Below are 26,790 nucleotides of genomic sequence, written 5' to 3' on the forward strand. Positions count from 1 at the left end.
CCGGTGCAGATGGGGACCCGCTGTGTCACTACCTGAACATTGGGAAGGATTTCCTGATGAGGTGGTTAAACACTGGAACGGGCTGCCCAGGTGGGGGTCACCATCCCTAGGGAGGTTTAAGGAAAGACTGGGCACGGCACTCTGTGCCACGGTCTGCTTGACACGGCGGTGTTGGCTCCTGTAGGTTGGACGGGATGATCTCGGAGGTCGTTTCCCCCCTCACTGACTCTGTTATCCCCGGGTGCCCCGGGCTGTCCCCCAGCGCTGGCTGCGGGCCCGGCGGGCCCGGGGCGGCCGCCGCCTCCCGCCCGCGCCCTCAGGGCGGCCGCCGCCCCGCGCAGCCGCCGCGCAGCCGCCGATCGCGGCCGGTCCCTCGTGAGCCGCCGTAGCGCGCCCGGCCCGCTCCGTGAGGGGAGCCCGGGCAGGCCAGGCCGCAGCGGCGCCGCCCGCCCGGTGTGAGCGGCCCCGGGCCGGGGGCAGCCAGCGCCGCCATGAAGAAGGACGTGCGGATCCTGCTGGTGGGAGAACGTGAGTGCCGAGGCGGGAGGGTCGGGGAGGGGTGGGGGCCGCCGGCTGTCACATCGCCCCGGTGCCGCGGGGCTGAGCCCGGCCCGGGCGGGGACCGGGGGCAGCGCCGGCGCCGCGGGGCGGGCAGGGCTCGGGGCGGGCTCGGCTGGAGCCCCTCGGCCCCTGCTCCGGGCACCGGCACGGCCCGCGCTTGGTGCAATTGTGCTGCTTGAACGTCCCTGGAGATGACACCGGCATGAAATTCTTGCCCGGTATTTGGCCACGGCCCGTTTAAACTTTTAGGATTGCTTTTTTTCCTTCTTCTTCTTATTTTTTTTCTTTTTTTCTTTTCTTTTTCTTTTGTACCCGTGTGAAATTCCCAGTTGCCCGTTTCCCATTTACCGCCTCGGGCGGTCAGTGGCCTGATGTGCTCCCGGTGGTTCTAGGTCGGGTGTTGGGAGTTTGTGGCCGGGACGGGGCCGGGGAGTCCGGATCCCTTTTTTCGCTTTTAACTTTCTGTGTGACCTTGGATAAACAGCTCACACGTAGGTGCGTGCCACAGGTACTGTGGGGCTAGATCTTTTCATGTGCTCCTAAAATTGTGTCCTGAAGTTCACGCTTAGGTGCCCAGATAGTTGCCAAGGCTTGCAGAGGCTCAGCTTCTCATCGGTACAGACGGCAGCGAGGAGGTTCTGGTGGTTTGCAAAGCGAGCTTCAGTTCCTCGAGGGGAAGGAATGCCGAGTAATTACCAAGTGTTATTAGTAAAATTACCTAGTTATACTACGAACGTGGTAGTACTAACAAAGCTTTCCTGAGGACTGAATGCCCCATATCTGTATTTATAGTGCAGCTTATGCAGTGGTTCTGTAGCGCAGGTTGGCTCTGGCTGTACTGCACAGGAAGGCTCCCTGGGACTTCTCTAGAGAGGAGTCTTGAGGGAGCTGTCACTGTGCAGAGAGAGCTAAGTCATTAAGGTTGCATTTGGTTAGTTTTGCATGCCTGTGTTTAGCAATTGGTGGCTTTGAATACACAGATTAATTTCTCTTTAGAATACTTGCCTGATTTCTCTCAGTGCCTTTGGCAGGGCTGTGCTCTGGGCTGGCGCTGTGCAGTGGCTCCAGCACAGCTGTAACAGGTGCTTTGTTTTGGCAGCAAGGTTCACAGTGTGTACAAATGGGAACGTTAAAGACACAGGTTTCTTAAATCCAGCCGTGTGCAGTCCATGGCACACACATCAGAGGCTGTGAGCATCTGTGTCACACCTTTGTTTGACTTGGACTGAGGAGGAGGGAGAAATTTGTTTTACAAATCGGTGAAACTTGTCAGTTATAGTGCCAGTCCTGCTTTGTGTGTGTGTCTCATGTATATTTATTAGTCTGAAACCACAAGTTGGTCCAGACCATAAAAAACTTGTTAGATGGAAACATTTGGAATCTGAAATATGCCAAGAACTCTTTATTGTAAACCTGTTCCAAAACTCAGCCTTTTTCATCTCCATTGCTCCACAGTTTACGTTTAAGTTGGTTCAGTCCTCGTGTGCATTGTGCAAACATCAATTTTTAATAGCCGGTAACTTTCAGATGATGTTCAGCATGTTATGCAGCAGGATGTAAAAGACTTATATCTGAGGAAAAAGACAAAAGAAATATCATAAAGTGCTGTGCTGCTTTCCTTCATCCCAGTCAGCTGATACTGTTTAGGCTGTTATTTCTAAGGCTATAAACAGATTGGGAAAGACAGAGGGTTGACCTAGATTTGAGCAAAATAACCCAAATCTCTACACTGGAACCTATGGATTCTCATAAAACTCAAGGACACTAGAAGGTGTATCAAGAGCTTCTAAATACTGCACATTTACTCACCAGCAACACATAATCTTCTATTTTCAGACCTAAGAAGTGGGTTTCTATATCTGCAAAACCAGTTTTGCCACTGTTTCAAGTTAGAACTGTCTTGGTCAGGTGCAAAATAACACATCACTATTTTCACTAAGTAGTAACTGTACTTACCTGTAAGGAAAGTACTCATCTTTTCTCCCCATGGAAATAGGAGAGCTGCTGAAGCTCTTTCAGTTCTGTCAGGGGGAAAGAGAAGATGGAGCTGATGCAGGAGGATGCCTGGCAGTTGAAGTCAGGATTTTAGCTCATTTGAGTGTCTTTGATGGAAACACAAGTGCATTGCTGTTGGGAACCTGCAGCCTGGTGCTCTGCAGGGAGTGCCATCAGGGGAAAGTTTACAGCTGTTCTCTGTAAGGAAAACAAAAATCTTCCTCCTCACAACAGCTTCTCTTCACTTTTGATGTTTTTGTTACAACTACTCTTCATCATGGTAAGTTAAAGAGAAGGTTTTATTTCTGGATGCCAGAACATGTTACTGTACCAAAAATAGACCTGGATAAGTTGGGTAAACTCTGAGTGGATCAGCAGTTCAGCACCACCAATTCCTGCACAAAATCAGCCAGTGGTGCAGTCACAGCTCTTTGTCTTCCATGTTCAGGATTCTGTACAGTGACACTGAGAAGTGCAAATGCAGCTGCACACCTTCTGTCCCTGGTGACATTTGCTGTGGTTTCAGTGGAGCAGTGACACAGGCTCTGGCTGGTGGTGAGCAGTGCCTTGGCTGGTAACACATTCCTGCTGCCTCCAGGGGGAAAGGGAGTTTTGCATGAATTGAGCTGTTGGAAATAGTCCCAGAGGATATTTGAATGTGAACATTTTCGTTTATAAGTGTCTCAAAACCAGATAAAGCAGTAATAGTCTTGCAAGGCATGCAGAGGACCAGAAAACTCACAGATGAAGGGGTTTAGAGAGAATGGAAGGGACAAATTACCAACTCTTGGTTTTAAATGGTCACATTAGAGCTTCCCAAAACCAGGCAACTGAATTGTGATATCAGAATTCTGAACTTTGCAGGTAAACAAAGTCATTTATTTGGTTGAATGGTGTTGGGTACTGAAGCTGAGATGATCGTCCTGGATTAAGAACGCTGTAAAAGGGTTGGTGGTTTGGGGTATTTTTCACTTTTAGTGGGGGACAGCTCATTTGTATCAAAGGGATTAAGCTCTTGCACTTTAGAAGTAGTCAAAGTACTGCAAACTTTGTTCATGTCCTCTTGTCCTGCTCTCATCCTTGGTATTTTAGAACTAAAGTACAATCACCATGGCAAGAATTCTATAAAAACAGTGAATTTCTACAAGCTTTTCTGTGTGCTTTCTTCTTTTCGATTTCTGAGATTGTGTTAAAGCATTTCTAGTTTGTTTTGATTATTTGTTTGTTTTAGTGTTCTCTGTTAAGGTTAAAACCTGGCAATTGTTCTGTGTAAGGCAGAGCAGAATTCACTTCCCTTCTGGAGGAAATGCACAAGTGGGAGATGGTGCCCAAGTTCTTGCAATAAAAGAATGATGAGAAATTTGCTGTCATCCATATTTAATATGATTAAACAACAGCTTAAAAGTTTTTAGTGTGGTGAATTGGAAAATGGTTTTAAAATCTTCCCAGTTTAAGATGGGGTGCAAGTGTTAAGTGTAACAAAACAAATGATCTAATATGTGTTTTTAATGCTTTTGCAGCCAGAGTTGGGAAGACATCACTAATTATGTCTCTTGTCAGTGAGGAATTCCCAGAAGAGGTAGAGCACTTTTATTTGTTCTTTAAGTTTTATTTCTATCCTGTAATATAATAAGTTAATAGACTGGTTTGAAGTAGTGTTTAAAAAACAAAATAAAGTTTAAAATGGCAAAGATGACTTCAGAAAGAGTGATGTAGGTTAGTGTAAATATATCTCTGCATGAAGATTAGAAATTTAAGTTTTATCCAAGTTCCTTTTTCACATTGTTAATTAAATTAATTGTTTTATATGTGAGGAATGGTAGGTTTTTTAAGGAGCTGTAATTGGTTCAAACTGGCAGCATATTTCAGTGTGAGAGACATAAATGGCAAGGTGCTGAAAGAGACAAGACCTTCAATTATTTGGTGGGAGGGGGGTGTTGCATTTAAAGAGCAATTAGATTGCAAAATGATTGAGAATGAGGAATTGTAAGTCACACTGTATAACTTATACTTTGCCATTTTTTGTAACAAAGCAAGACATTGCCCTTACTTCTGTCTTTGGAAAATGTTTTATTGATTCTTGAAGTAAAAACTGCAGAAAAAGCTACTTCTACATATTATTCCTTTGAAAAAGCAGCACATAGTTTTCTCTGTACCATAAAAAGAACCACAGCTGCTGCTGCAAATAGTTAAGCTTTTTACATATAAACATGAATGTTTATTTCTTCTGATCACAGGCCTTAAAATAGACATCATGTGCTGCTCTTTGAATCTGCTCTGCTCTGGGTTTAATGCAAATCAGTAGATTACCACAGTTGTGGAGTCAAGATTGGATTGTAAACGTAACTGAATTTTGTTAACATAATTGAATTTGGTTTTGAACCTTGCAGGTAAAAAGGAGATCCAGTTCCTTTGGCAGGTTGTTTCTTATTATATTTAGTGAGTTGTAGCCCTCTGTTCACTTCTCAGCTTCTTCCTGCAGTATAACCCTGAATATTCATCTAAATTCGCATGTAGAGAAAAAGCATCATTTATAAATAGTACAAGACCTCCCTGAAATTACAGAAAAAACTTTTGTAAAAATACTGCATCCTGTAAAAGCTGCTGAAAGAGACCTGCCCAGTTTCTCAGGCCAGTCAGGCAGATCAGAGCAACATGATGGGGTCTAACAGGACTCCAGGCTTGGAAACGGTGTTTAATGTGCAGGGTGTTATCTGTAATCACTCTTGAGGAAGATCTGAGCAGAGCCTGAAGCTTTACAAAGAGACATTCTTGTGGTGATTGACTTTTCTTTTCCCCTTCTTTTACTAAAAGTAAAGTATCATGAAAGTTCAGTGTCAACAGGTGAAGGGCAATCAATAGATGTGCAGGAGATTTTCATTACAATTAGGTTTAAGTTGATTGTTCCTGGATATGGATTAGTGTTCTTGGGGGATAAAGGGCTATCAGAGTTTACAGCATTTTTCAGAATTAGCTTTTTTTTAGCATTATGTTTTGCTTTGCAGGATTTTCTGAATTTAATGTTTAGCACTGTCAGAAGCAAGGATGTTGTCAGGTTACAGTTGTGTAAAAATTGAGACTTGTATTTTGTCTGTCATGCTTGTTTGGGTGTTGGATTGATGGGTTTGAGTTTTATAGAAGTATTCCTTGAATATATCCTTAACAGCATTGCTTTTCTGCAAAGCATGCAACAAGTTCCAGATGCAGTAACCAGACAGGTAAAATATGAGAAGGTAGCAGTGACTTTCTGTACTTCAAAAAAAGAAAACCAAACAAAAGCCAAAAGTACTTGAATAACTAAATAACTTGAACAACTAACATTAGTTGCTCTGTTTAAAGCTGACCAAATGGCAGCTGTGTTATCGTATGTGAGTGTTTTCACCAGATGGATTATCTTGAAAGGCTGTTTCTTGCTGTTCCTTTAACCCCAGGTCCCACCCCGGGCTGAGGAGATCACCATCCCGGCCGATGTCACTCCTGAGCGAGTGCCAACCCACATCGTGGATTACTCAGGTGGGGACTGCTCAGCACATCACTGATTTGGTGTGAGATTGTCTGTCTGACTCAACGGCCCTGTCACAGACAGGCCTGGGGCCACAGCTACAGCTGGGAGAGAAGCCTGCAGTAAAGTAGAAACTTTCTGCATTTCTGAGTTAGGAGATCTCATAATTTTGGGTCAGTTTACTCTTGTTTTTTTTTTTTTTTCCTTGTATTTTAATCTTATTGCTGAATAGATAAGTAGATTCACTATGAAGGTTCATGTGCTATCATGAGTCTGTGCAACTGTTGCACAGCTAGAAAAACCCTTCTGCCATTCACAGTGCAAGCCAAGAGTTAGGCCATGTTAGCAGGTGCCTTCCTGTCTTCTCTCCCCCATCACTGCTGAGGAAATACCTTTGGTCTGTTTAAAAGAAAATATCTGGAAAAAGAATTAATGCTTTTCTGTTGTTTTTGTTGGATTTGATCTTAAATTCATGTGGAGTGAGGTTTGCTTTCTATTGAATGAATTTTTATAGATTCAGTTAACAGAGGCTTGGTATCACTATAAAAATCATCACCACTGTGATAAAATCAACATATGTCATATTCTGATATAAAAGTGTACATTATAGAAAAAAGGGGCTGTTGAGAAATGTGGAAGGATGCAAACTGCGACTTGTTCCGAAGAGAACCTCTCTACAAACATAATTACTCCTCTTCAGAATAGTTGTTAAAAAATGATGTGCAACAGTCTCTGTCTGTCTTACAAATTAATGGACCAATTTAATTATTGTTTTGGAAGAAGCACTCATTAGAATATTTTATAAAAAAAAGTTTAAATAACAAGACTTTGACAAAGCTGTCTCATGAGCATTCTGAAATACCATAGTTCAGTTTCATTAGGGTTTTTTTTGTTTGTTTGCAAAAAAATTAGTATTAATTAATTACTTCTTCTGTCAAATGCAGAAGCAGAGCAAAGTGATGAGCAGCTTTACCATGAAATATCACAGGTAAGTGTATTTTAGTGTTTGCTAAAAAATATTTTAGGAAAAGGTCTTTCTTTTGAAGTTCTCTGCATTACATGGGCTTCAGTTTGAATTGAAGGAAAAAGCCTTTCTTGCTTGGCATTTTCTATTTTGTTTTGTGACTTGTGCTATAGGAAAGATATATCTATTTAAGAAATCTTAAATAAAGAAGTCGGTATTGGCATTGTGTTGGTGAATTGAGCTTAAGCTTTGTCCTTCCAAGTGAAAGGACAGAACTAAATATCCTTTGATCAGCAAGACAGTTTTGTATAAATGATTCTACCCTGAAAAGGTCCATTTTACTTCTTTCTGTCACTGGTACTCTTGCATTTATGAATAGCACAGGCTTCTTGGTGACTTTGGCATCCCTTCCATTTGCTATTTTCAGTTCTTTCTGAGCACCTTTGCACATTTTCTGCACAGTCTGTCATGGTGTTGTGTTCCATTTCTGGCATTTAGTTTGGTGCTTCAGTGGAGGCTGCACATTATGACTCTTCAGTTTGGATTTCGTGGTGGCACAGGTCTCGGCAGGCACAGGCTGTGATTGTCACACTGCAGGACAGGCTTTTTGGCACTTCTTACCGTAGAAGTTCTTTGTTTAAATCTTCTTGTTCAGGCTCCAAGTAGCTCAAGCAAGCCAGGAACAGAGTTCTATAGTGAGTTTACTCTGATGTTGTTATATATGGTCTTTAATTGTCTGTGTTGCGCAGGGGTTTCTGAGCACTGGAATTCCATGCCTTTCCTTTCTCTTCATTTCAGGCAAATGTGATTTGTATAGTTTATGCTGTTAACAACAAGAATTCTATTGATAAGGTACAGTAACACATTTTATCCCATTACTGAGCTGTAACTTTTGCACTGTTAATTGATGTCAAGCTGAAATCGGGATTAGACATTTCAAATGCCTGAGATGGAGTTTGAGATCAGTTGTTAAGAGAATGAACAGATGTGGGTTTGCTTCTGCTCCATTTCAACATCCTAGTTGTTAGGAATTTCCCTTGTCTGAGAATGTTGCTCATTAATCAGCTCCAATTTTTGTTTCCTCCTTTGTTGGTCAGTATGTGCCTTTTTGGGAAAGAAGCAGTAGTAGTTGTAGTGAAACTTGTGCACAGTTCAGTCATGTTTAATTTGAATATGTATTTTTCATGTCTGTTTTTAATCCCACTTTAGGTAACGAGTCGATGGATTCCTCTCATCAATGAAAGGACAGACAAAGATAGCAGGTGCTTAAGTAAAGATGAGAAGTGGGAATTAGGCTGCACATCGATGGTTGTCAGTGAACAGTGTTGAGGATGTTAATTGTTTAAGAAAATCAAATACTAAACTTAAAGTTTATGTAAGAAGTCCAAGCAGCAAGAGATTTGAAGTATGTAGGTCTGTTACATGTGCCAGCAGTGTTATTTATTTTGAACTTCATGGGCAGCTTTTACCAGGTGTGTTTATATTTGCTGTGGTATGACTGGCTTTGGCTCTACCATCTGTATAGCTTTTCTTCTGATCCTGCTTTGGGTAATAACAGTGTGATTAGTTACCGTTGTATTTAAATGTGTGGGTTTTGTAGAATCAACAAGAAGTACATTCCTGTCTAAGTGTATATCAAAACACTTTATTTAAACTGCTGTCATTTAGTTTTGCCCATTGCCTCCAGTGGCATTTAATTACATTATGAAAATAATACATGGTTTTTGGTGGGACATGAAATGATAAACTAAGATACATATTTTTATCCATCTGTCTTTGAACCTCTTAACGTTCTTTTGTTTTTAGGTTGCCTCTTATATTAGTTGGAAACAAGTCTGATCTAGTGGAGTACAGCAGTATGGAAACTATCCTTCCCATTATGAATCAATATACAGAGATAGAAACGTGTGTTGAGGTATGCAAGACTTTCTGAAGTTAAAGGAAGTGATGAAAAATACGTTCTTGCCAAACACATATGGCAACTTTATAGTAGAGAAAGGGATTATTTTTTTTTCCAAACTAAATATTTCAAACATGAGTAATTATAATAGTGAGTTTATATGTTATCTTTCTTTAGGGAAGTTTACACTATTGTATAATCAAACGTTACTGTCAAATTCTAAGATTAAGAGCCTCCTCACATACCTCCCTTCCATAAGGGTTTTCAATTTAATATTAAGTCAAACAGATACCTGCAAAGTATTCAAAAGTGATTTAATATGTGTGGATATGTCTCTTTTTCTTTTTTCTTTTTTTTTTTTTTTTATTTCTGTTCTTGGTATGACAGCAAACTGTAGTGAAACCTCATTTATTAATTAATTGAACAGGTACAGGGGCTGGATGTCTTTTTACCAAACCAGCCCTGTACCGACAGGAGGGGACTAAGTCTTTAAAAATTTGATGCTTACTTAAATTTCAGAAGAAATCGCCAAATAGTCAAGAAACTAGCTCATCAATGTGAGGATTTCTCTTTCAGTGTTCAGCCAAAAACTTGAAGAATATATCTGAGCTATTTTATTATGCACAGAAAGCTGTTCTACATCCTACAGGTCCTCTCTATTGCCCAGAGGAGAAAGAGGTATTTATCCAGAGATTCTCAGAGCAAATGATTTGGGGGGAGTGAATCACTTTCCTGTTCTTTCCTTTTCAGTGGATTTTGCATCCCTTAGTGTGTTCTGTTACCAGCACCCCACCCCCAAATGTCAGGCATTGCATCCCAGACCATGGGGGTTGTTTTGTGATGTATGAACCTGACCTGTCTTTCCTCTTCATTCAAAGCAGTGAAGATGGGTTTTGTTGCCTGTGTGAACTGCTGGGTAAAACGAGCAGCTCTGCTAATGGCTTTGAGCCAAGTGTAATGTGACCCAAATTATGTCTTCAGTTCAGTTCTCCTTTAGATGTGCATTTCACAGGAACTCCATTTATTTCAGGGAAAGCACTCTAGACTTGGCCTGATGTAAGGGAATTATTTTTTTCTGAGAATCTTGTGAAACTTTGGCAAAAAGGATAAAAAACAAATGGCAGGTCTGGTTTTTAGGTATCAGGTGGCTAGCTGAGTGTATTATCAAGGATTTTTTTTTTTTTAATAATAATAATTTCCTGGGCAAATACAAGTAGAATCTCTAATTGTATCCATTTAGTATTGGGAAGTAGGAAAGTTGCTTCAGCTGTAAATACTTTGTTAAGTAGAGAATCAGAGAATAACCCTGTTTTGATTTCTTCCATCAGAATCATCTATGTGAGTTAGTAATGTTGTGATAAAATTGTTGTGCTGAAATCTTTTTGGTTTTCCAAAACCAATCTCTATGCAATCTATGTGACCTCTGTGAAGAGAAGAGTCCATCATCACGGTAGTTGTTGGGAGAGAATTACCAGTGTCTGTTTTCCTTCACTTGGAAGGTATCCTAGCAGTTCTTTTGTCCTAGAGATAGTCCATATGCTCAGTGCTTTGCCTGGTAGATGAATGAGCCCTGTGAAGGTTTTCAGTATTTGATGTTTGAAGCGAGCTGGCTGTAGTTCTAGACCTATTTAGTTTTGCAAAGCATTGGGATTTTAAGGTGGTTTTTTTTTTCCCCCCACCAAAAAATGTTTTGGGGAAAAAAAATTATTTAGTTGTTTCTCGAAGTTTTCTGTAGCAATAAGACTGAATTTAGAGAACTGAGTTTTATTTTTTTTAATAACTTCGTAGTGCCACCTTCAGCTTGTGAAGAGCTTGAGATTCTTCTAATAATAGAATAGAAAAATATTTTATGTGGGATAATTGCTTTAAATTTATGGATATAAATTTGCTAAATGAATTTTTTATTTCCTTTTGCTTTTTACTTATGTGTACATGTGAATGAATGTCTCTGTTCTGAATCTGTAAATGAAAACTAGTGCGTGTTTGCATGTGATTGAGCTGCCTGGTGTCATTCAGTGTAATCTGTTTATATTCAAGCCTAGAAAGATACTGAACTTCCTTTTATCCCTTAGATGAAACCTGCCTGTATTAAAGCACTGACTCGCATTTTTAGAATTTCTGATCAAGATAATGATGGTACTCTCAATGATGCAGAGCTTAACTTCTTTCAGGTACCTCTCTTGCTTATCTTTCCACCATGCTTAAAGGTGAACTAGACAATTCTAGAAAAAGAAGTGATTGGTTTTGAATAAATAATAGAAAGGTGAACTGTAAGGGAATCAGGCCCAAATACTGGGTCTCAAGTGCATCATAGAAGAATGGATTTGTAAAAACAGAAATGAAATTATTTTTATTTCTAACCATTGTTCAAGTTTGAGTTCAAGCGCAAAATTTAAAAATCTATTAATGTACTTAAAAATAAAATGCAATTTGTGCACCTTTATTTCCTCTAAGAAATTGGAGTGTCCTTAAGTAGCTTATCAGAATGTTTTAGGCTGTATTTCAGACAGGACATGCTGTTTGTCCAGCTCAGTAGCCAGTGGTCCTAACATGCTGGTTTTGGATTTTGTGTTAGAGAATTTGTTTTAATACACCACTGGCACCTCAAGCTTTGGAAGACGTAAAGAATGTAGTCAGGAAAAACCTCAGTGATGGAGTTGCAGATAATGGATTGACATTAAAAGGTGAGTCTTATTTAACTCTGAAAAGCTGTGTCTTTATACAGTTGGTAATCACTCTTACCTTGAAAAGGTGGTCTTTTGGAATATGAGCTGTCTTGATTTTCAGACCACGAGAGCTGAGCTTACTAAACAGTGATATCTGGGTGTTCTCTAAGCCCTGGGAAGTGCCAAACAAAAATCCTACCCAGTTATTTTGATACAAGAAAACTCAAAGCAATCTTCCATGAGACCCCTTTCCAGGCTCCTCCAAGCTTTCTCTTTTAAACTGTTGAAAATCCTGGGTTTATTTTCATGCAGCTCTAAAATGCTGGTACTGGAAAAAGCAAACAACAGAAAACCAAGGGGATTGTTTGAATGAAGCGATTCCGTAGAGAACACTTTTACAAATATGATTTCTGAATGTTCAGTCTGTGTAGATACTGCTGTAATATCACCCAGGAGGTTTAAAATCTTAATGTGTATTTCGAGCTTTTTTGTTTCCAAGTGTGGTACTGATTCTATTGAAAACACTTGCAGCAGGTGAAGCACTTCAGGGCCTTAAGATGTCACCATTTTTGGTTTTTAGGTTTTCTTTTTCTACACACACTTTTCATTCAGCGGGGAAGGCATGAGACAACTTGGACTGTTCTGCGTCGCTTTGGCTACGATGATGACTTGGAGCTCACACCAGAGTACCTGTTCCCTCCGTACGTACCACCTCAGCTCTCTGAGCTTCAGTTCAGGCTCTGCTGCTCCAGCTGTGGCAGGAGGAGAGGGTTAATTAACAGTGTGTTAATTTAACACATTGTTACACCGAGTTCCTCCCTTTGGTAATGACCACCCAGCCAAAACCTTCATGTGACTGAACAACTCAAAGGAAGAACTGCCTTGTGCAGAATCATGTTCTGTTTGCTTTCTTTGTAAGAAAGGTGGCAGAAGAGACTCCTAATACAAAACTGGAACGTAAATCTGAACAGTTGCTTGTTGTATGTGGCATTGAATTCTGAAAGACATGTCAGTATTTTCGTCGCATTTGAGACCTATTGAAAATCCCTAAATTTAAAAGAGATTGACCAATTCTGTGGCATCTATTGAAAAATGTACTTGCATCATTTTTTGTTAAAAAACCCCAAACCCTGAAGTACAAAAACAAAGCAAACCAACAAAAATGTGATTACTCTAGAGCTAAATGTCTTACAATCAAAAGGCACTCACTCATCATTTTAGAATTCCTAATAAAAAGTATGTGCTTTGATCTATGTGAAGATAAATTATTCAAGTTAAGTGCCAAGGTCAGGTACTAAATGTTATCATTCATAAAGTATGTATTTTGAGTTTTAATATTCTATATGGCATAAACAATTAATGCTTCTTGTATTTGTTTTTGTTTTCAATAAACAGCCTAAAAATTCCCCCTGACTGCACAACAGAACTAAATCATCATGCATACTTGTTTCTTCAAAGTATTTTTGATAAACATGATTTGGTAAGGATTTAACTTGAGCGTGTGTGTGTGTCTCTTTATACTTAAGAGCCTTGGTTTGTCAGGAGTTTTGCTAACAAAGGCGTGTTTTTATCACGATATCATTTTAGTCAGAAACTGGCTTTAGCTTAACCTGTGGAGTCAGAATTAACCTGCTGCTTATGATTGTCTACATGGAGGGTTGGCAGTTACAGATGAAGTACCAAATTGTTTTTAACTAGCTCATACATTTAATCATATTTAAAAAGGAAAGAACAATGATTAAAAAGAAATAAGCTTAGTCTCTTGAATCTTGTAAGTGAAGAGCAAGAAAACACCAGTTTAGAATAGACACAAATTAAATTATGTCTGATAACCTTATTTTGTTTCAGGATAGAGACTGTGCTTTATCTCCTGATGAATTGAAAGACTTGTTCAAAGTCTTCCCTTACATGCCGTGGGGGCCTGATGTGAACAACACAGTTTGTACAAATGAAAGAGGGTGGATCACATACCAAGGGTTTCTCTCGCAGTGGACGTAAGTGTGATACGGGACATTTTAGTAGTTGAGAATTTGGGGTATGATCATGTGTTTGTAGATTCCTCTTAAAAAATCATTGGAAAGAGGAGAAGTTTTATAGTTGAAAAATGATCCAAGCAGTCAAGTTGTTGCAGCCATTCAGTGACCTGATCTTCAGACTGTTGTTATAACCTGTTCAGAATTTGGCCAGAATTTAGTGCTAACAATGAAGTGTCTTCTTTAAAGTGTGGAAATCCCTATGATCCCTGTTGAAATGTTGTTGCTGTTGTTCTACCCCTTATAGAAGGTTAGGAAAATGGTGCTCAATAATGAGGGGGTTTTCCCCAATTTAAAATACAAAAAATGAGAAAAACATTATTTGGGGAGATAAGAAAATACAGTGTGGGTTGATAGGCCTCAGCAAGTACTGCCTTCATGGAAGTTCTGGTGACCAGTGAGACTGGTGAAATTATCACCACTTACTCTCAGAGACTTTTGTCCTTCAGTACTGCATAGTGCCAGGAATGTTTCTGTCATGTCAGTCTGGAGATAGGAGATAAGGATTGTGTGAGTGCTATAAAGAATTGGTGCCCCAGATGGTGACAACTGAAAGTTCTTTTTCTCCCATTTCTGCCAGGCTAACCACATACCTGGATGTGCAGCGTTGTCTGGAGTACCTGGGTTATTTAGGGTACTCCATACTTGCAGAACAAGAATCTCAAGCATCAGCCATTACAGGTAATAAAATTTGATACAACACAGAAATTTAAATTTAGAAATACACTAAAGAGAAAATTGTTAATGGTTCATCTGTTTTCATTCACTCGCTTTTGCTTTCTGCTCAAGTGAAACCTTTAATATTTTTGAGAGATTGTTTCGTGTGCATTTTCGTGTTTTCACCTGCATTTATATCTTGTTAAAAATATTTGTGTTTTGCCAAAAGTGACAAGAGATAAAAAGATAGACCTCCAGAAAAAGCAGACTCAGCGAAATGTCTTCCGATGCAATGTGGTTGGAATGAAAGGCTGTGGGAAAAGTGGAGTTCTTCAAGCTCTTCTTGGAAGAAATCTGATAGTAAGAAACATATTGCCTATATTCACCTATATGGGCTCTTGGGTTAAGATTAGACAGCAGAAGTGATGGATCTTAGAGCCTTAATGGTTAGTACTCAGTTTGCAGAGTTCCTCAAGGAAATACAGAATTACTAAGGAGAAGTTTGGGTTTTTTTGATTTTTTTTCTAATTTGGCAGTGGCTATTGCATGCAATAATGACTAGTAATCATAGATTATAGCTATGCATTTCCTTGCAAGACCCCCAAAGATTACTATAATTTTAATTCATTAATAATTGGAGTAAACCAGCTGTTCAAATGTAACTTAAAGCGACAAGTTGCTGTGGTCTAACATGAAATTCTGCCTTTTCAGAGACAGAGGCAAATACGTGCAGAACACAAATCTTACTATGCCATTAATACGGTCTATGTATATGGACAGGAAAAATACTTGCTGGTAAGGTTGTCTCATTCTTGTTTGCTTAAGACTGGTTAATGTTAAAATTCTGTGAATTATTCAGAGCCTTCTACAAGAAACTAGTTTTAATTCTCTTTTCTTAATGTGGATTCCCCCCAGTTATTTTGTGCCCCAAATAACTTCTGAGGTTTTTGTTGATAACTTAGCCAAACCTGGTCAGACCCGTTATTTTTGAAACCTTGACTTGAGTTGTATGAAACCTAGTCCACTTATGATTATACTGCAGCATATCAAATTATAACATGTGATAAATGATCAGGAGTCAGTCTACCTATTCAGTAAGAAGCATCTGTCACACAGAGTGATTAGAATGGCTAAAATTAGTATTCAGTGGGAGAAATCAGTGCTTTAAGGCTTGTTTCATTCTAATTTTCCTTTATGTTAATATAATTTCTTTCTTTGTTTCTCTGAGATCTAGTCCTGCTCTGTGGTTTTCCTCTGTAGGATGAATGCCCATTTCTGTGGGTGTCTTCAGCCTTTGTTTTAAAGTAAATATCACTTTTTACGTTGAGGTGGTTATTGCCTGCAGATGTGATGTTAACAGCTCACATATGCTGGCTGCATGGTAAATTCCTACTGTTCTTTTTCATTAATTCTACATATTTTCAGTCCATTAGTTGGAAGGATACATAAAAATAAGCCATAAAAATTATGAGACGAGTTACAAAATTCCTTTAACTGCATAATGACAAGCTTTTCTCCCTCTGCAACCATCTTTTTTTCCAGCTACACGATGTCAGTGACTCAGACTTTTTAACTGATGCTGAGACCATATGCGATGCTGTCTGCCTGGTATATGATGTCAGTAATCCTAAATCCTTTGAGTACTGTGCCAGGATTTTTAAGGTTTGTAGAGTTTATATTTACAAACCTCTACATTTATATTTCTTCTCACTGACTAAATACTCAGTAGCAGTTACTTGACCTATACACTAGTTCTAGTGTTTAAGAGACATTTTGTTTCTAAGTGCTGGTTGTGTATCAGGATGCCTTAGCAGTGGTGCAGTTCTGTTACTCATACAGAGCAAACATCTACTTTTCTATGTAAACTACTCTGCTTCTAGAAATGCCTGACTTCAGGGCCATGAATATATCTTAATGCTGCTGCAACCAGTGCAGTACAGCCTGTTCCAGGTTGAATGTGGAATACACTGTTTCTTTCACTTTTTTTTTTTTTTCTTTAAATTTGCAGCAGCACTTCATGGACAGCAGAATACCATGTTTAGTGGTAGCTGCCAAGTCCGACTTGCATGAAGTTAGACAGGAATATAGTATTTCTCCTGCTGAATTCTGCAGAAAACACAAAATGCCTCCACCCCAAGCCTTTACTTGTAATACTGCTGATGTGCCGAGTAAGGATATCTTTGTTAAGCTGACAACTATGGCAATGTATCCGTAAGTACCGGAGCTGTTCTGTTCTCCATGTGCATGGTCACACAGCACCACTCACTGCATGCCATCCTTAGCCACAGGATGGAACTGCCTCACCGAGCTTTAGCAACAGAGAGACAGGAATGGCCTCAGTACAATCTTGAAGCTACTTGAAATTGAGGAACCTGGCATATATCCAACACAGAAATCAGTCTCAGCTATTGTTGCTAAGGTGTTTTTGGAGAATACCCTAGTTCATCCAGCTCATGATGCCAGTTCCAACAAGCAGGGTTCTGTTCAGTCTGTGTTGGGGATACAAAAAGTGTATCAGTTTTCATATCTTGGTATCTTTGAGAGTGAGTTGTACTGTAATCCTTGTTGGTAGCTCAACTTGACAGCCAATAACGAGCAACAGCACCTTAGTGCACAACAGTTCCCCCAGTGCACTGCTTAAAGTACTTTTTGTTTTCAGGGTGTTTATTACTATGTTCATTCATCTGACGAATCTTACAATTTTAATACAATTTTTGTATAAATATCTTTGGACTTCTGCTACAACACACTTAAACTCAGATTCTCCTTCACTACACATCTCACTGTTGCTAAACTCACTTTGCATCTCTTTCTTTGGTGGGTGAAGCTTTTAATATGGTGATGAACCACATAAGTATTACAGCAGATGGAGTCTAGTATGACAGCTGACATTTGCTTTAAAATAAATAGAACTAATGTCACTTTCACCCAAAATAATAGGGTATTTGTAGTTATTTGAAACTGAATTTGCTGAATTATATTTGTAAAGCTTTAGTTTTGGTTTTGGGGGTTTTTTTTCTCTTGTGTTCATTTTGTAGCACTGGAATACTGGGAAACCACTAAAGTGTAGCACTGACCAAATGTCTGTCATATCAATATTCCTGCTTCTCCCTTAGTTTTCAAGCATGTGTGTTTGGCAGGGTGGGAAGAGTAGAGGCAACGCTCACCCTGTAAAGAGTGCATTCGAAGTGGTAGAACATGTGGCTTCCTTTCCTTTGAAAAAGGGGTGTTACCTATTGCTGTGCAGACATACTCAGAAGCCTTTAAATGCTTCCCTTTAATGGGAGCTAGTATAAATTCAACCAACATTTTCATTCATGTTTGTTCTTTGCTGTTAAGATCTGTATATGGTGGTGATGCCAAAATGTCCAAGACACAGAAACTCTAACCGTTAAATTCTGCACAGCTGTAGTTGTACCCTTTCTTCCCCAGTGTATATTTTTTTCCTCCTCTCCTTACTCATTCAAATGTACCTTTTATTCCTAAATCTCTCTCTTGGTTGTGGCACAGTCCTAATGTGCACTTGATTTGATGAGCAAGATTTCAACTCCTGTCCTTCTGTGTGTTTTCGCAGCCATGCCCGGTTACGCTGTATGTGCGCCTGCAACAGGTGTACATTTTGCATCTGTCAGAACTTCCTCAACTCAGACTTGCTGCAATCTGTAAAGAACAAACTCTTCACTGCAGTTCTTAACAGGTCCTTAACTTTATTTACTAGGTACCAGGTGTGCTTTTAAAATAAAGGGTGTCTTTGAAAAAGCAATTGGTAACCTTATATACTGCAGATTTTTCACTCCATATCCACTCCATAGGCTGATACTTTAGTAATTGTCATAGAATCATCAAACTTGGTTTAACTTGGAGGTTCTTTTGAGCTTAGTTCAGTCATTTTTTTTGAAACATTACCAATTTGGTTGTTGATTCAGGCTATTTGTGATTGCAGAAATACTGTGCAGGATTTAGGACTGTGTTTTTAGGGAGCTCCTAATAGATAGATATTAAGTAGTATCTACAAATTAGTGTAGTGTTTCTCATTAGAGACAAAACAGGTTTGTTCAGTATTGACTAGAGGTAGTGCCTTTTAGATCCCAGTTACACAGATACTTTCATAAAGGCACAGCTTGACTTACAGCAGCATCATGTAGCATATTACATGTTTATAATTGCTAATTTGATATTTGGGAGTTCATAGAATTTCTGTGTGTGTGTGTGTTATGCTTGGTTTACACCAAGAGTGGGCATTTTGTGTTAAAAAATAATCCAGATCTTCTAACATCCAATTCCTCTCTGAATGAAATGCAATATGTAAGAAGTGGTAAATGCTTAAACATTTGCATTTCCAGATACTTTTGGAAAAACAATTGGTAAAGAGAGATAACTGGTTTTCAGTATTGAAAACAGTGCTATAGCTTGTCCTGTGTGTACTGCAGGCAGTGTTTGACACACAGGATTTACTAACACCTCAGCACTTCTCATAACACCTAGCAAATGGGAGTTCAAACCAAACAACTGTTGCAGTGCAGTGGTTCCATCCGTGGCCTTCTTGGAGACTTAGATGGTAAATGTGTTTATTTGAAGGCCATGGTTGGAGTGTCCTGATATGCTGCTGGTCCATGGATTGTGACAGGTTTCAGATGTAGCTGCTCCATGTAAGAGTGTCTGTCTCCTTTAAATGCAAATGGCACACATGTAGGAGGTCTGCTGATAAACCCACCTACAGGACTGAGCATTTTCCTTGTCAAATACCACTTTAATCCAAGGTACAAGTGTTAACCACAGAGTGAGAATTCAAAGAAGGGTGAAAAACTCATTAGCTTAGGAAAAGACTGAGTGAGGCTCTTCATGCTGCATCTCTTCTACAGCAGTCATCCCATAGACAGAAATCCCTTGAAACAGCAACCTCTTTGCATATTGTCACTCTAAAACTTCATTGAGCCGTCACTACTAGAAAATCCCAGCTCTTCATTATTGAGGCTGAAATCACCTCTAACACACGTTCATTTTTTGGAACTGGCATGGGTCGCTCCATTTGCTGTTGTGGTTTGTTCCTCTGATGCGTGGGGGTTTTTTGAGTCCTGCATTAGACATTGAACCTCATCCCGCTGAGGTGCTGTCAGGGTCTCAGGGTACTGAAATCTTTCATTGAGGTTTGGGATGCTGTCATTCCATGCCTTATCACTAGGGAGTCTGGAACAAACCTAGGAATCCACTGTTGCCCAAAAAGTCTGTAATTGAAGGTGAGGAGAATTCCTCATAGACACTTCTCTCCAGAAAGAAGAATTATTTGCTAGAATCCCCTTGTCTCTCAGTCACTAGGGTTTGTTCCAGGTTTCCAGCACGCTCACTTCATCTCACCAACTCGCTAACCAAACCCCTTGCTGCAGGTTATTTACCCTTCAGCACATGAGCTGCTGCACGACTGCTCATATGGTAGAGCTGGGATACCTGTAAACAAGAGGGAATAGCTCCCAGTTGTAGGCATAGGAGGGTAGAGATGGATTTCTTGTCTTAAAAAATCATGCATCTAATGATGTGTGATTAGAGAAAGCATTTGGATCAAGAAGGACTTTCTGATTCAGTTTGTTTCTATGACTTTCCTTATTTTGCCTTCACAAGTGCTTACCGTGAGGTCACATAGTTGGGGAAGAGTTAGATAACTGATGAGGGAAGAAGGTTTCTCACGGGTACTTTGTTCTCCTGATCCACTCCTGTTCCCTTAGTCTGTGGAAGCTTTTCAGGTAAACTGAAATTTTTCACACTGGACTCCTTCCTGTGTCCTTTGTTGCTAAGTAACCCCTAAACACTGTTACCAGGGCATGATATAAAATCACATTTGAATATTCCCACCGTAGTAATTAAAAGAAGAACATTGCCTGTGTGGAATTGAGAAACCTGTTCACGCCCCCCCAGTTTCTCTTCCATGGACAAACTTCAGGGGCTCCCCCGAGGGTTACAGGCTCTCACAAAGGCAAGTTGAGTGTTGGTTTGAACTACCCAGGGTCACGTTTCATTGGTTCTTTGAGGAAGGAGGCACAGCATTCAAAGCACTGGACATGCATGTATGAGACTTGCTAACATCCTGTAGTATTCTTGTAGTTTTAATTTGTTCTTTCCTTCGGGTGTTCACTTGTATTTGGCTGCCTGGCACCTGATCTCTTTTTACTACATTGTTTTACCAAAAGCAGGATTTCTGCTCTTGTCATTCTAACCCTTTCTTTAATGATGAGCTTGGAATTCTGGCTTTTTTTATTTCTCCTTGGTTTTAAATCATCCATGTTGCCTTTTGCTTGTACCGTAGTGGCATTTTTCTGTCAGCTAAGTTCATTTCAAAATAAGAAGATCCTAATGCATGAGAATTGTGGTGTTCAGCAAGGACACTTCTCGGAGGATGTTTTTCCTCTAAAGTTTTTAAAACATTGTGCAATTGAAGTGAAATTCTACTTTCATATGAAACATGGTTGTTTCAGGAATTATTAGTAAGGTTTTGCTTTCCGTGACAACCTTCCTTCTGTGAAATTAAAGTTAAGACAATACATTATTATTGTATCTTCCTGTAATAATGGGAAAGTTCTAAGAGTATAACCCAGGATTTATCTTTCACTATGTGCAGTGTATGCAGGGTTTTTTTGGTGTTTTTTTTTCAAAATTTGTATATTGCCATTAAATCTAATTGCAGAAATCTTTCTCTACACTTAGGTGTCCCCCAAATTAGGACATTGCTAAATTACACCCCCAGAATAACATCAGGACATTAGAAAATGCTAATTTATTTTTGTCCTTCTCTAAGCTGTTTGATGCCCCAGACTGCATAGAAATTTGCAAAGCTGTGTCCGCTGATTTCTTTCTAAACAGAGTGTAATGAATTGGCATTTTACATCCCATTTTTAGGTTTTGTGGATAATAAAATGCATTTGGAGATTTTCACATTTTAGATGACTAATGCATGGGGGAAAATTCTAACTGCTAGACTTAGTTTGCATCCTAGGAAAATGTGTGCCTGAAGGGAAGCTGCAGCAGCTCATGCAGGTTACGTGGTGCTTTTGGAATTCAGCTGATTATATTTAATGCTAAGAACCTTTGTCAGAACAGGCTGCTGCATGAGCTTGCTTCCAGTTCTGCTGTGAGTAGCCATGTGAGCAGCCTGTTGGCCTCAGCACTGTGCTTTTAAAATGCTTTGGAAGTTACTACAGGAATGTTTCTGAACTTCTGTATTTAAGGATAAAGCTGGGAATTACTCTGCTGCTGATCTAGGGAAAAGTGTCAGCATCAGCCCATAACTCAGCAGGTTTCTGTCTGTACCCGTGGCAGGCATGCTCTGTTAACTTCTTAGCAAGTGCATGTGACAAATTTCTTGTGAGTTGTTAAAGTCTCTTGAAAAAAAAAAAGTTCAGATTTCAAACATCTTATTCAACAAGCGACAAGGTACTTGACTCACTGTTAAGGATAGGTTGAATAAAAAGATGCCTTTTTTTTCTTTTTTTTCCAAAATGTGCCTTAATATCTGAATTTTGTGCCAAAGGCAGAATTTCTAGACCGTCATATATTTGTGGAACGAATTGTATGATTAAGTGCACACAGCTGCCTGTCTGGAAAGTTTGAAACATCATTCTTGTTATTAATAAGCAAGAGTTTCAAATACAACTTCATTTATGGAGTCCTGACCACTACTCTCTGTGTGTATAAGTACACATCTATTTAAGTGTTTTACCCTTGGAGAGAATATTTTTTTCTATTTCAGGGTTACTCCCTTACTAACAAGGCAGTAATAATTTTCACCACTGGTGAAAATTAGTTTCATGAGCACAACTAGACTGAAATAAAGTTTGAGTGTTATTTTTTGAAAAGGTAGAATTTTGTGTGTATTGAGAAAGGTTTTTGTGCATTGTAGCCACCTTCATGTCAAAGAACCTGCACTAGACGCAAATATTGATCCTTTTTTATTATCTCAGATTTTTTTTTTGTTCCTTTAATGGCAGCTAAACAATATTAGAGATTAAAGTTGTAAAAATGGATTTTATGGCAGCATAAGGAACATTGAAAGAAGAAAAATTGGACTTTTATGAAGTTGTAAAGCAGTTAGACATCCATCATGTTCTGAATTTCAGTAAGCATTTTGAACTTTAGATTTTCAGGCTGAGACATTCAGAGTAGATTTCCTTGAGGTTGTAAGACAAGTCCCTGTCTTGAATCAGTCCCTTATTTAAATGAAAGAGTCTGCTATTGTTAGGCTTAGAAAAGGGATCAAAGCCAATTTAGTCTCCCTTTAGACATTACAAGAGGATTTTATCATGGCTGAGAACATACTAATTGTTTTTAGAAGGATGAAGCGTGCTCAGCAAGTTTATTGCATACTATTAAATATGGACATGTGCAAAACAAGGCAAATTATAGATAGGAATCAGAAAACCTAGATGTGAGAGATAGTGCTTTATGAGACAATGCAAAAGCATTAATTTGCAACTTAAACATTGATTTGCATATTCAAAGGGATGGGGTTTTAAAACAGTTGGGCATGTGAATTAACCAAATTAAACTGGAGACTTGTTAGTTACACGAATACTCATCCAACAGAGTACTATCCAACAGAGCTTGTCATGTAATCTAGTAAAATCATGTTACCCACAAGTGATTCATTTTACATACACAGATTAGTTTTATAATTTACAGATCCAAAGACAAGGAGTTTACAGCCTTTTACCAAGAAATGACCCCAAACTACCACTCTCAAAGAGACTCAAAGAGAGTCTTTGAGTTCTCACCAGTCGTGGGATCTCATCAGTGTTACGGCTGATGTGCATATGGTGCAGGGGTATTGCAGTGTCCTGTGGGACACATGGAAGTTGAGGCTGTGGAGATGGAGTGGGAAGAGAAATGCAGTTTCTTGAACAGGTTTCTTTGTCCTCAAAGCAATGGCATTTAGCTACATGAAATCATACATTTTACTTCGCTTATTAAAGCACAAACTCGATTTGTTTCTGGTTTTCCCCAAGCACTAAGTTTTTAACAACTGCACAAGGATCAGGGGCTAGGTGTCTATAAATCAGAAATTCTCTGGGCTTTTTGGTTTGAGAGGGTTGCTGTTGTTGAGCCATGCATTGAACTGTGCATGTGTGTGAAAAGGTTAAGAGCCTACCTAGCTGAGGTGGGGGCCATGCTGTTAGCAGACGAGGAGAGCAGGATTATGCAGCAGGTGCACGCCATCCACTCTGTAGAAGATTCCATCTTCATGGAGTCATCTCTTGGTCCACGTTTGCTTGAAGACAGGTAACAACAGCCAAACCCAGGTGACCTTGCCATTGCCTTTTCCCTTTCTTCCCCTCAGCAAGCCACTTGACATCCAGTGTGCAGAGACTTTGTCAAAACTAGCTGTAGAAAAACTAATGCTTGCAGGAATTCCTGGATTTGGTCTGTTCCATAACCCAGCAAGACATTCTTAAATAAGATCAGGATTTTTTTAGACTAAAGAGCAGCTGTGTGTGTATCAAGGAGCCTGTTCTTCAGCATGTGGTATGGCAGAACTCTGATTAACTATCTGGCTGATATGGCTCCTGCAAATGTCTACTAAAGCATATCCAAGGCTGGTTTTGTGTGTTTTGATAGCAAGTAGCAATTCTGCTCTGTTAAACAGCTCGTGAGCTACAGCTCTGCAGTTTTCACTCTCTGAACTCCTGTGTGTGCTTAGGATCTCTGTGCTCCTTTACTTAACCTTCCTGCAGCTTCACTGAGTAACCGATGGTGATTAACACAGGCTAAAATATGTAGGCTAGTGAAGTTCTGTTCTATCTCTAAAGCAAACAAAAAAAATCAACTTTACTATTGTTTAGGAACTTCCTGTGCTTTGAATTATGTCATTTATGATAACTTGTTTTAAATGGTAGCTCCTGCTTTCTGGTAAGCTGTCATACTTCAGACTGCTGTCGAGGGTGTTAAACTGAGCATGTTCACAGACTTGTTGCAATATTTGGGAGAGTTGGGTCATTGCCTGTCTCCACTGTCATGTGAGATCTGGCTTTTTCTGTCATACAGTCACTCCATACTGTCTCTTTCTGTTGGTGCCATAGTCACTGCTTGTTTCACTCGCACTCTCTCTTAGCTTTCAGCTTGGTGTTGGATGACTGTTTCTGTTGCTCTTCTTGTGACTTCTGGGAAGAAAGGGATTGAAAAATGGTGTGATTCTAGCTTTTGGAAAAATATTACTTTCTACTTGTCCGTAAACTTTTTTGGGGGGTAGAATAAGTAGACATTCAACAGGACTGGGAATTTTTTCATGGAAGAGCAGAAATATTAAATTCAACATTTAGAAAAGAAAAAATAAAACGGATTTTGCTGGACAGAGTTGTTCTCACTATGAATTATTAATTATTTGTAGCTATTTTTGTTTTCCTTTCCTGAATGCTTGCTGGTACTCTCAAAGGAGACACCCTGCCCTTGCCACATCCACGAGTAATGATCTGCTCCTGCATTTCTCCTCAGCCATGTGGGTGCTCTGACTTCAGGGAGATCAGATGTGGTCAGGGCTGCAGATCAAATCCTGAGCTTTGAGAAGAGCAGAATGACTCTAAAGCGCTCTTAAGGCTGAATTGTGAGCTGTTTGCCTGTGACAAGTGTAGTGATGAATTTCCAAAAGCAGAGTAGTTTAGCACAAGCTCTCTGGAGTTCCTGTCATGGAATTAACCTGGTTTTGTGTATGTGTTAAATTTCAGGCATGTGACACAAGCGGACCTCAAGAGCTCAACGTTCTGGCTCCGAGCAAGTTTTGGTGCTACTGTGTTTGCAGTTTTGGGTTTTGCCATGTACAAAGCACTACTAAAGCAGCGATGATCAGAGAAGAAGCACATCTGGCCCTACCAAATAAATAAATAAAAAACCACTTTTATGTACATTCTGAATGCTTTAAATTCTGCTAGAAATATTTATATATGCAGAGTTACTTTATTAATATTTGTAATTCATGCATAAGATTATTTTAAATTATAGCTCTAACTACAGTATTGCGTAATGTGTGGAAAAAATGGAATTGCATCTTAACAGCCAGCTGAAGTGGCTTAACCTGTGAGGCCAAAAGGGAATTTGTTGTAAATAACCTGTACATATTAAAGCAAGTAAGACATTGCTTCCCAAAAACCTATTCAAAATACTGTTCTTAGATGTTCACCATGGTGACATTCTAGTGTATAGGTGAAATTCATTTTCAGTAGAGTAGACTCAACTCAAGGATCATACTTCCTCAAGGATTGCTTATTTATTTCACATTCATCTGAAGTGACTTTATCTTTTTGGACTCTAAAGCTATACCAGGCAGAATTTGTGATTTTCATTCATATTTTTAACTGATGAACAAATTTGCCCCTCTAATCATGTATTTCAGGAAAGAGTCACCCTTGTTGTCCTGGCCTATGATTTTATATTCTACATGACCAGTGACATATTTAGAGTCTGGCCTTTCTTTTAAAAGGAAAAACGTAAACTTTGAAAACTGCCAGATCAACTTCTTACGCTGTGTGTAACACATGTTTTTCATTTTTCACTATGTTGTGTTTTATAACCCTCATGAATCAGACGAGCAAATTTTGTATGTTATAAACGGTTATAATTTGGAAAGTGTTGCAGTTTAATTTCTCACATCTGTCAGTCATACTCATTGAAAGCTGTGTATAAGAGAAAACCACAATAGTACACAGTGCCTATTCTACTGTAGTATATAAGTTGCATGGATCACAGTACATTCTGTAATGGGCTAGAATTACCTATAGACACAGCTTTTTTAACAATCAAGTAAACCAAACATTAAATTCCTCATGACAAACCTATTTTTCCATTGCTGGCCTTTTGAAGTATTTCAATAAAATAACTGTGTACTGTGTCTGTGTTTTCCTTCTTTTTCTTTACCTTCCTCTGTCCCGAAAGGCGGAGTCTAACAAAGCTTGGTAATTTATGTGAATGGATGCTGCCGGTGCCCTCACTTGTTGCAGGTTACGTATCTTGGCAGTGCAGTTTCTCTCATGCCTCCATTGGAAGTTTGTTTCTGATTTATATAAGAAGACCAAAGTGCCTCCTGTGATACTTTAAAGCTGAAATGCAAATACTCAACCTTGAACCTTGTGTTTACCGTTAAGGACAAAGACTGGGAGAAAAGACCAAATAGTTCAGTGAGGATTAGGAAGCTGTGGACGCTGAATTGGTGAATGTTTTCGTGTTGGTTAAACGAGCTCCAGCAGTGCTGGAGGCTCCCGGCCTTCCCGGGGAGCTGTGAGGAGTCCCGGCATGTTCCTGCGGGAATCCCGGAGGGAGCCGGGCCCGCCAGGGGGCGCTGCCGCCAAGCTCACGGGGCCGCGCTGAGCCCGGGACCGGCCGGAGATCCCGCGTGGGACGGGCCGGGACCGGCCGGAGATCCCGCGTGGAACGGGCCGGGACCGGCCGGAGATCCCGCCTGGGACGGGCCGGGACCGGCCGGAGATCCCGCGTGGGACGGGCCGGGACCGGCCGGAGATCCCGCCTGGAACGGGCCGGGA

The 26,790-nt window shown here is 39.8% G+C and overlaps 1 protein-coding gene across 3 annotated transcripts; it reads left to right on the forward strand.

Annotated features, from left to right (window-relative positions):
• Positions 1-383: 383 nt before the first annotated feature.
• On the forward strand, positions 384-26,141 carry RHOT1 (ras homolog family member T1). Of its 3 annotated transcripts, XM_066200295.1 has the most exons (21): positions 384-528; positions 4,077-4,135; positions 5,988-6,069; positions 7,003-7,046; positions 7,821-7,874; positions 8,232-8,284; positions 8,829-8,937; positions 9,499-9,600; positions 10,995-11,093; positions 11,498-11,606; positions 12,169-12,289; positions 12,984-13,068; positions 13,437-13,582; positions 14,202-14,302; positions 14,508-14,638; positions 14,990-15,073; positions 15,821-15,940; positions 16,287-16,489; positions 17,853-17,975; positions 23,399-23,542; positions 24,982-26,141. In XM_066200295.1, the coding sequence occupies exons 1-21, from the start codon at positions 492-494 to the stop codon at positions 25,097-25,099; spliced, it is 2,124 nt and encodes a 707-aa protein (XP_066056392.1). In that variant the 5' UTR covers positions 384-491; the 3' UTR covers positions 25,100-26,141. The 3 variants fall into 3 exon arrangements, with proteins under 3 accessions (XP_066056392.1, XP_066056393.1, XP_066056394.1); XM_066200296.1 differs by lacking the exon at positions 23,399-23,542; XM_066200297.1 differs by lacking the exons at positions 17,853-17,975; positions 23,399-23,542 and having other exon boundaries at positions 385-528.
• Positions 26,142-26,790: the final 649 nt, after the last annotated feature.

Source organism: Chamaea fasciata, unplaced genomic scaffold, assembly GCF_029207755.1.
Source record: "Chamaea fasciata isolate MVZ Bird 193981 ecotype frontalis unplaced genomic scaffold, bChaFas1.0.hap1 SCAF_19, whole genome shotgun sequence".
Taxonomy (NCBI): domain Eukaryota; kingdom Metazoa; phylum Chordata; class Aves; order Passeriformes; family Sylviidae; genus Chamaea; species Chamaea fasciata.

Coding starts and splice junctions, on each gene's coding strand:
- RHOT1 (XM_066200295.1), top strand. CDS start 492: ATGAAGAAGGACGTGCGGATCCTGCTGGTGGGAGAAC. Junction 11,607..12,168: donor TAATGGATTGACATTAAAAG/GTGAGTCTTATT, acceptor TTTGGTTTTTAG/GTTTTCTTTTTCTACACACA. Junction 12,290..12,983: donor CCAGAGTACCTGTTCCCTCC/GTACGTACCACC, acceptor TTCAATAAACAG/CCTAAAAATTCCCCCTGACT.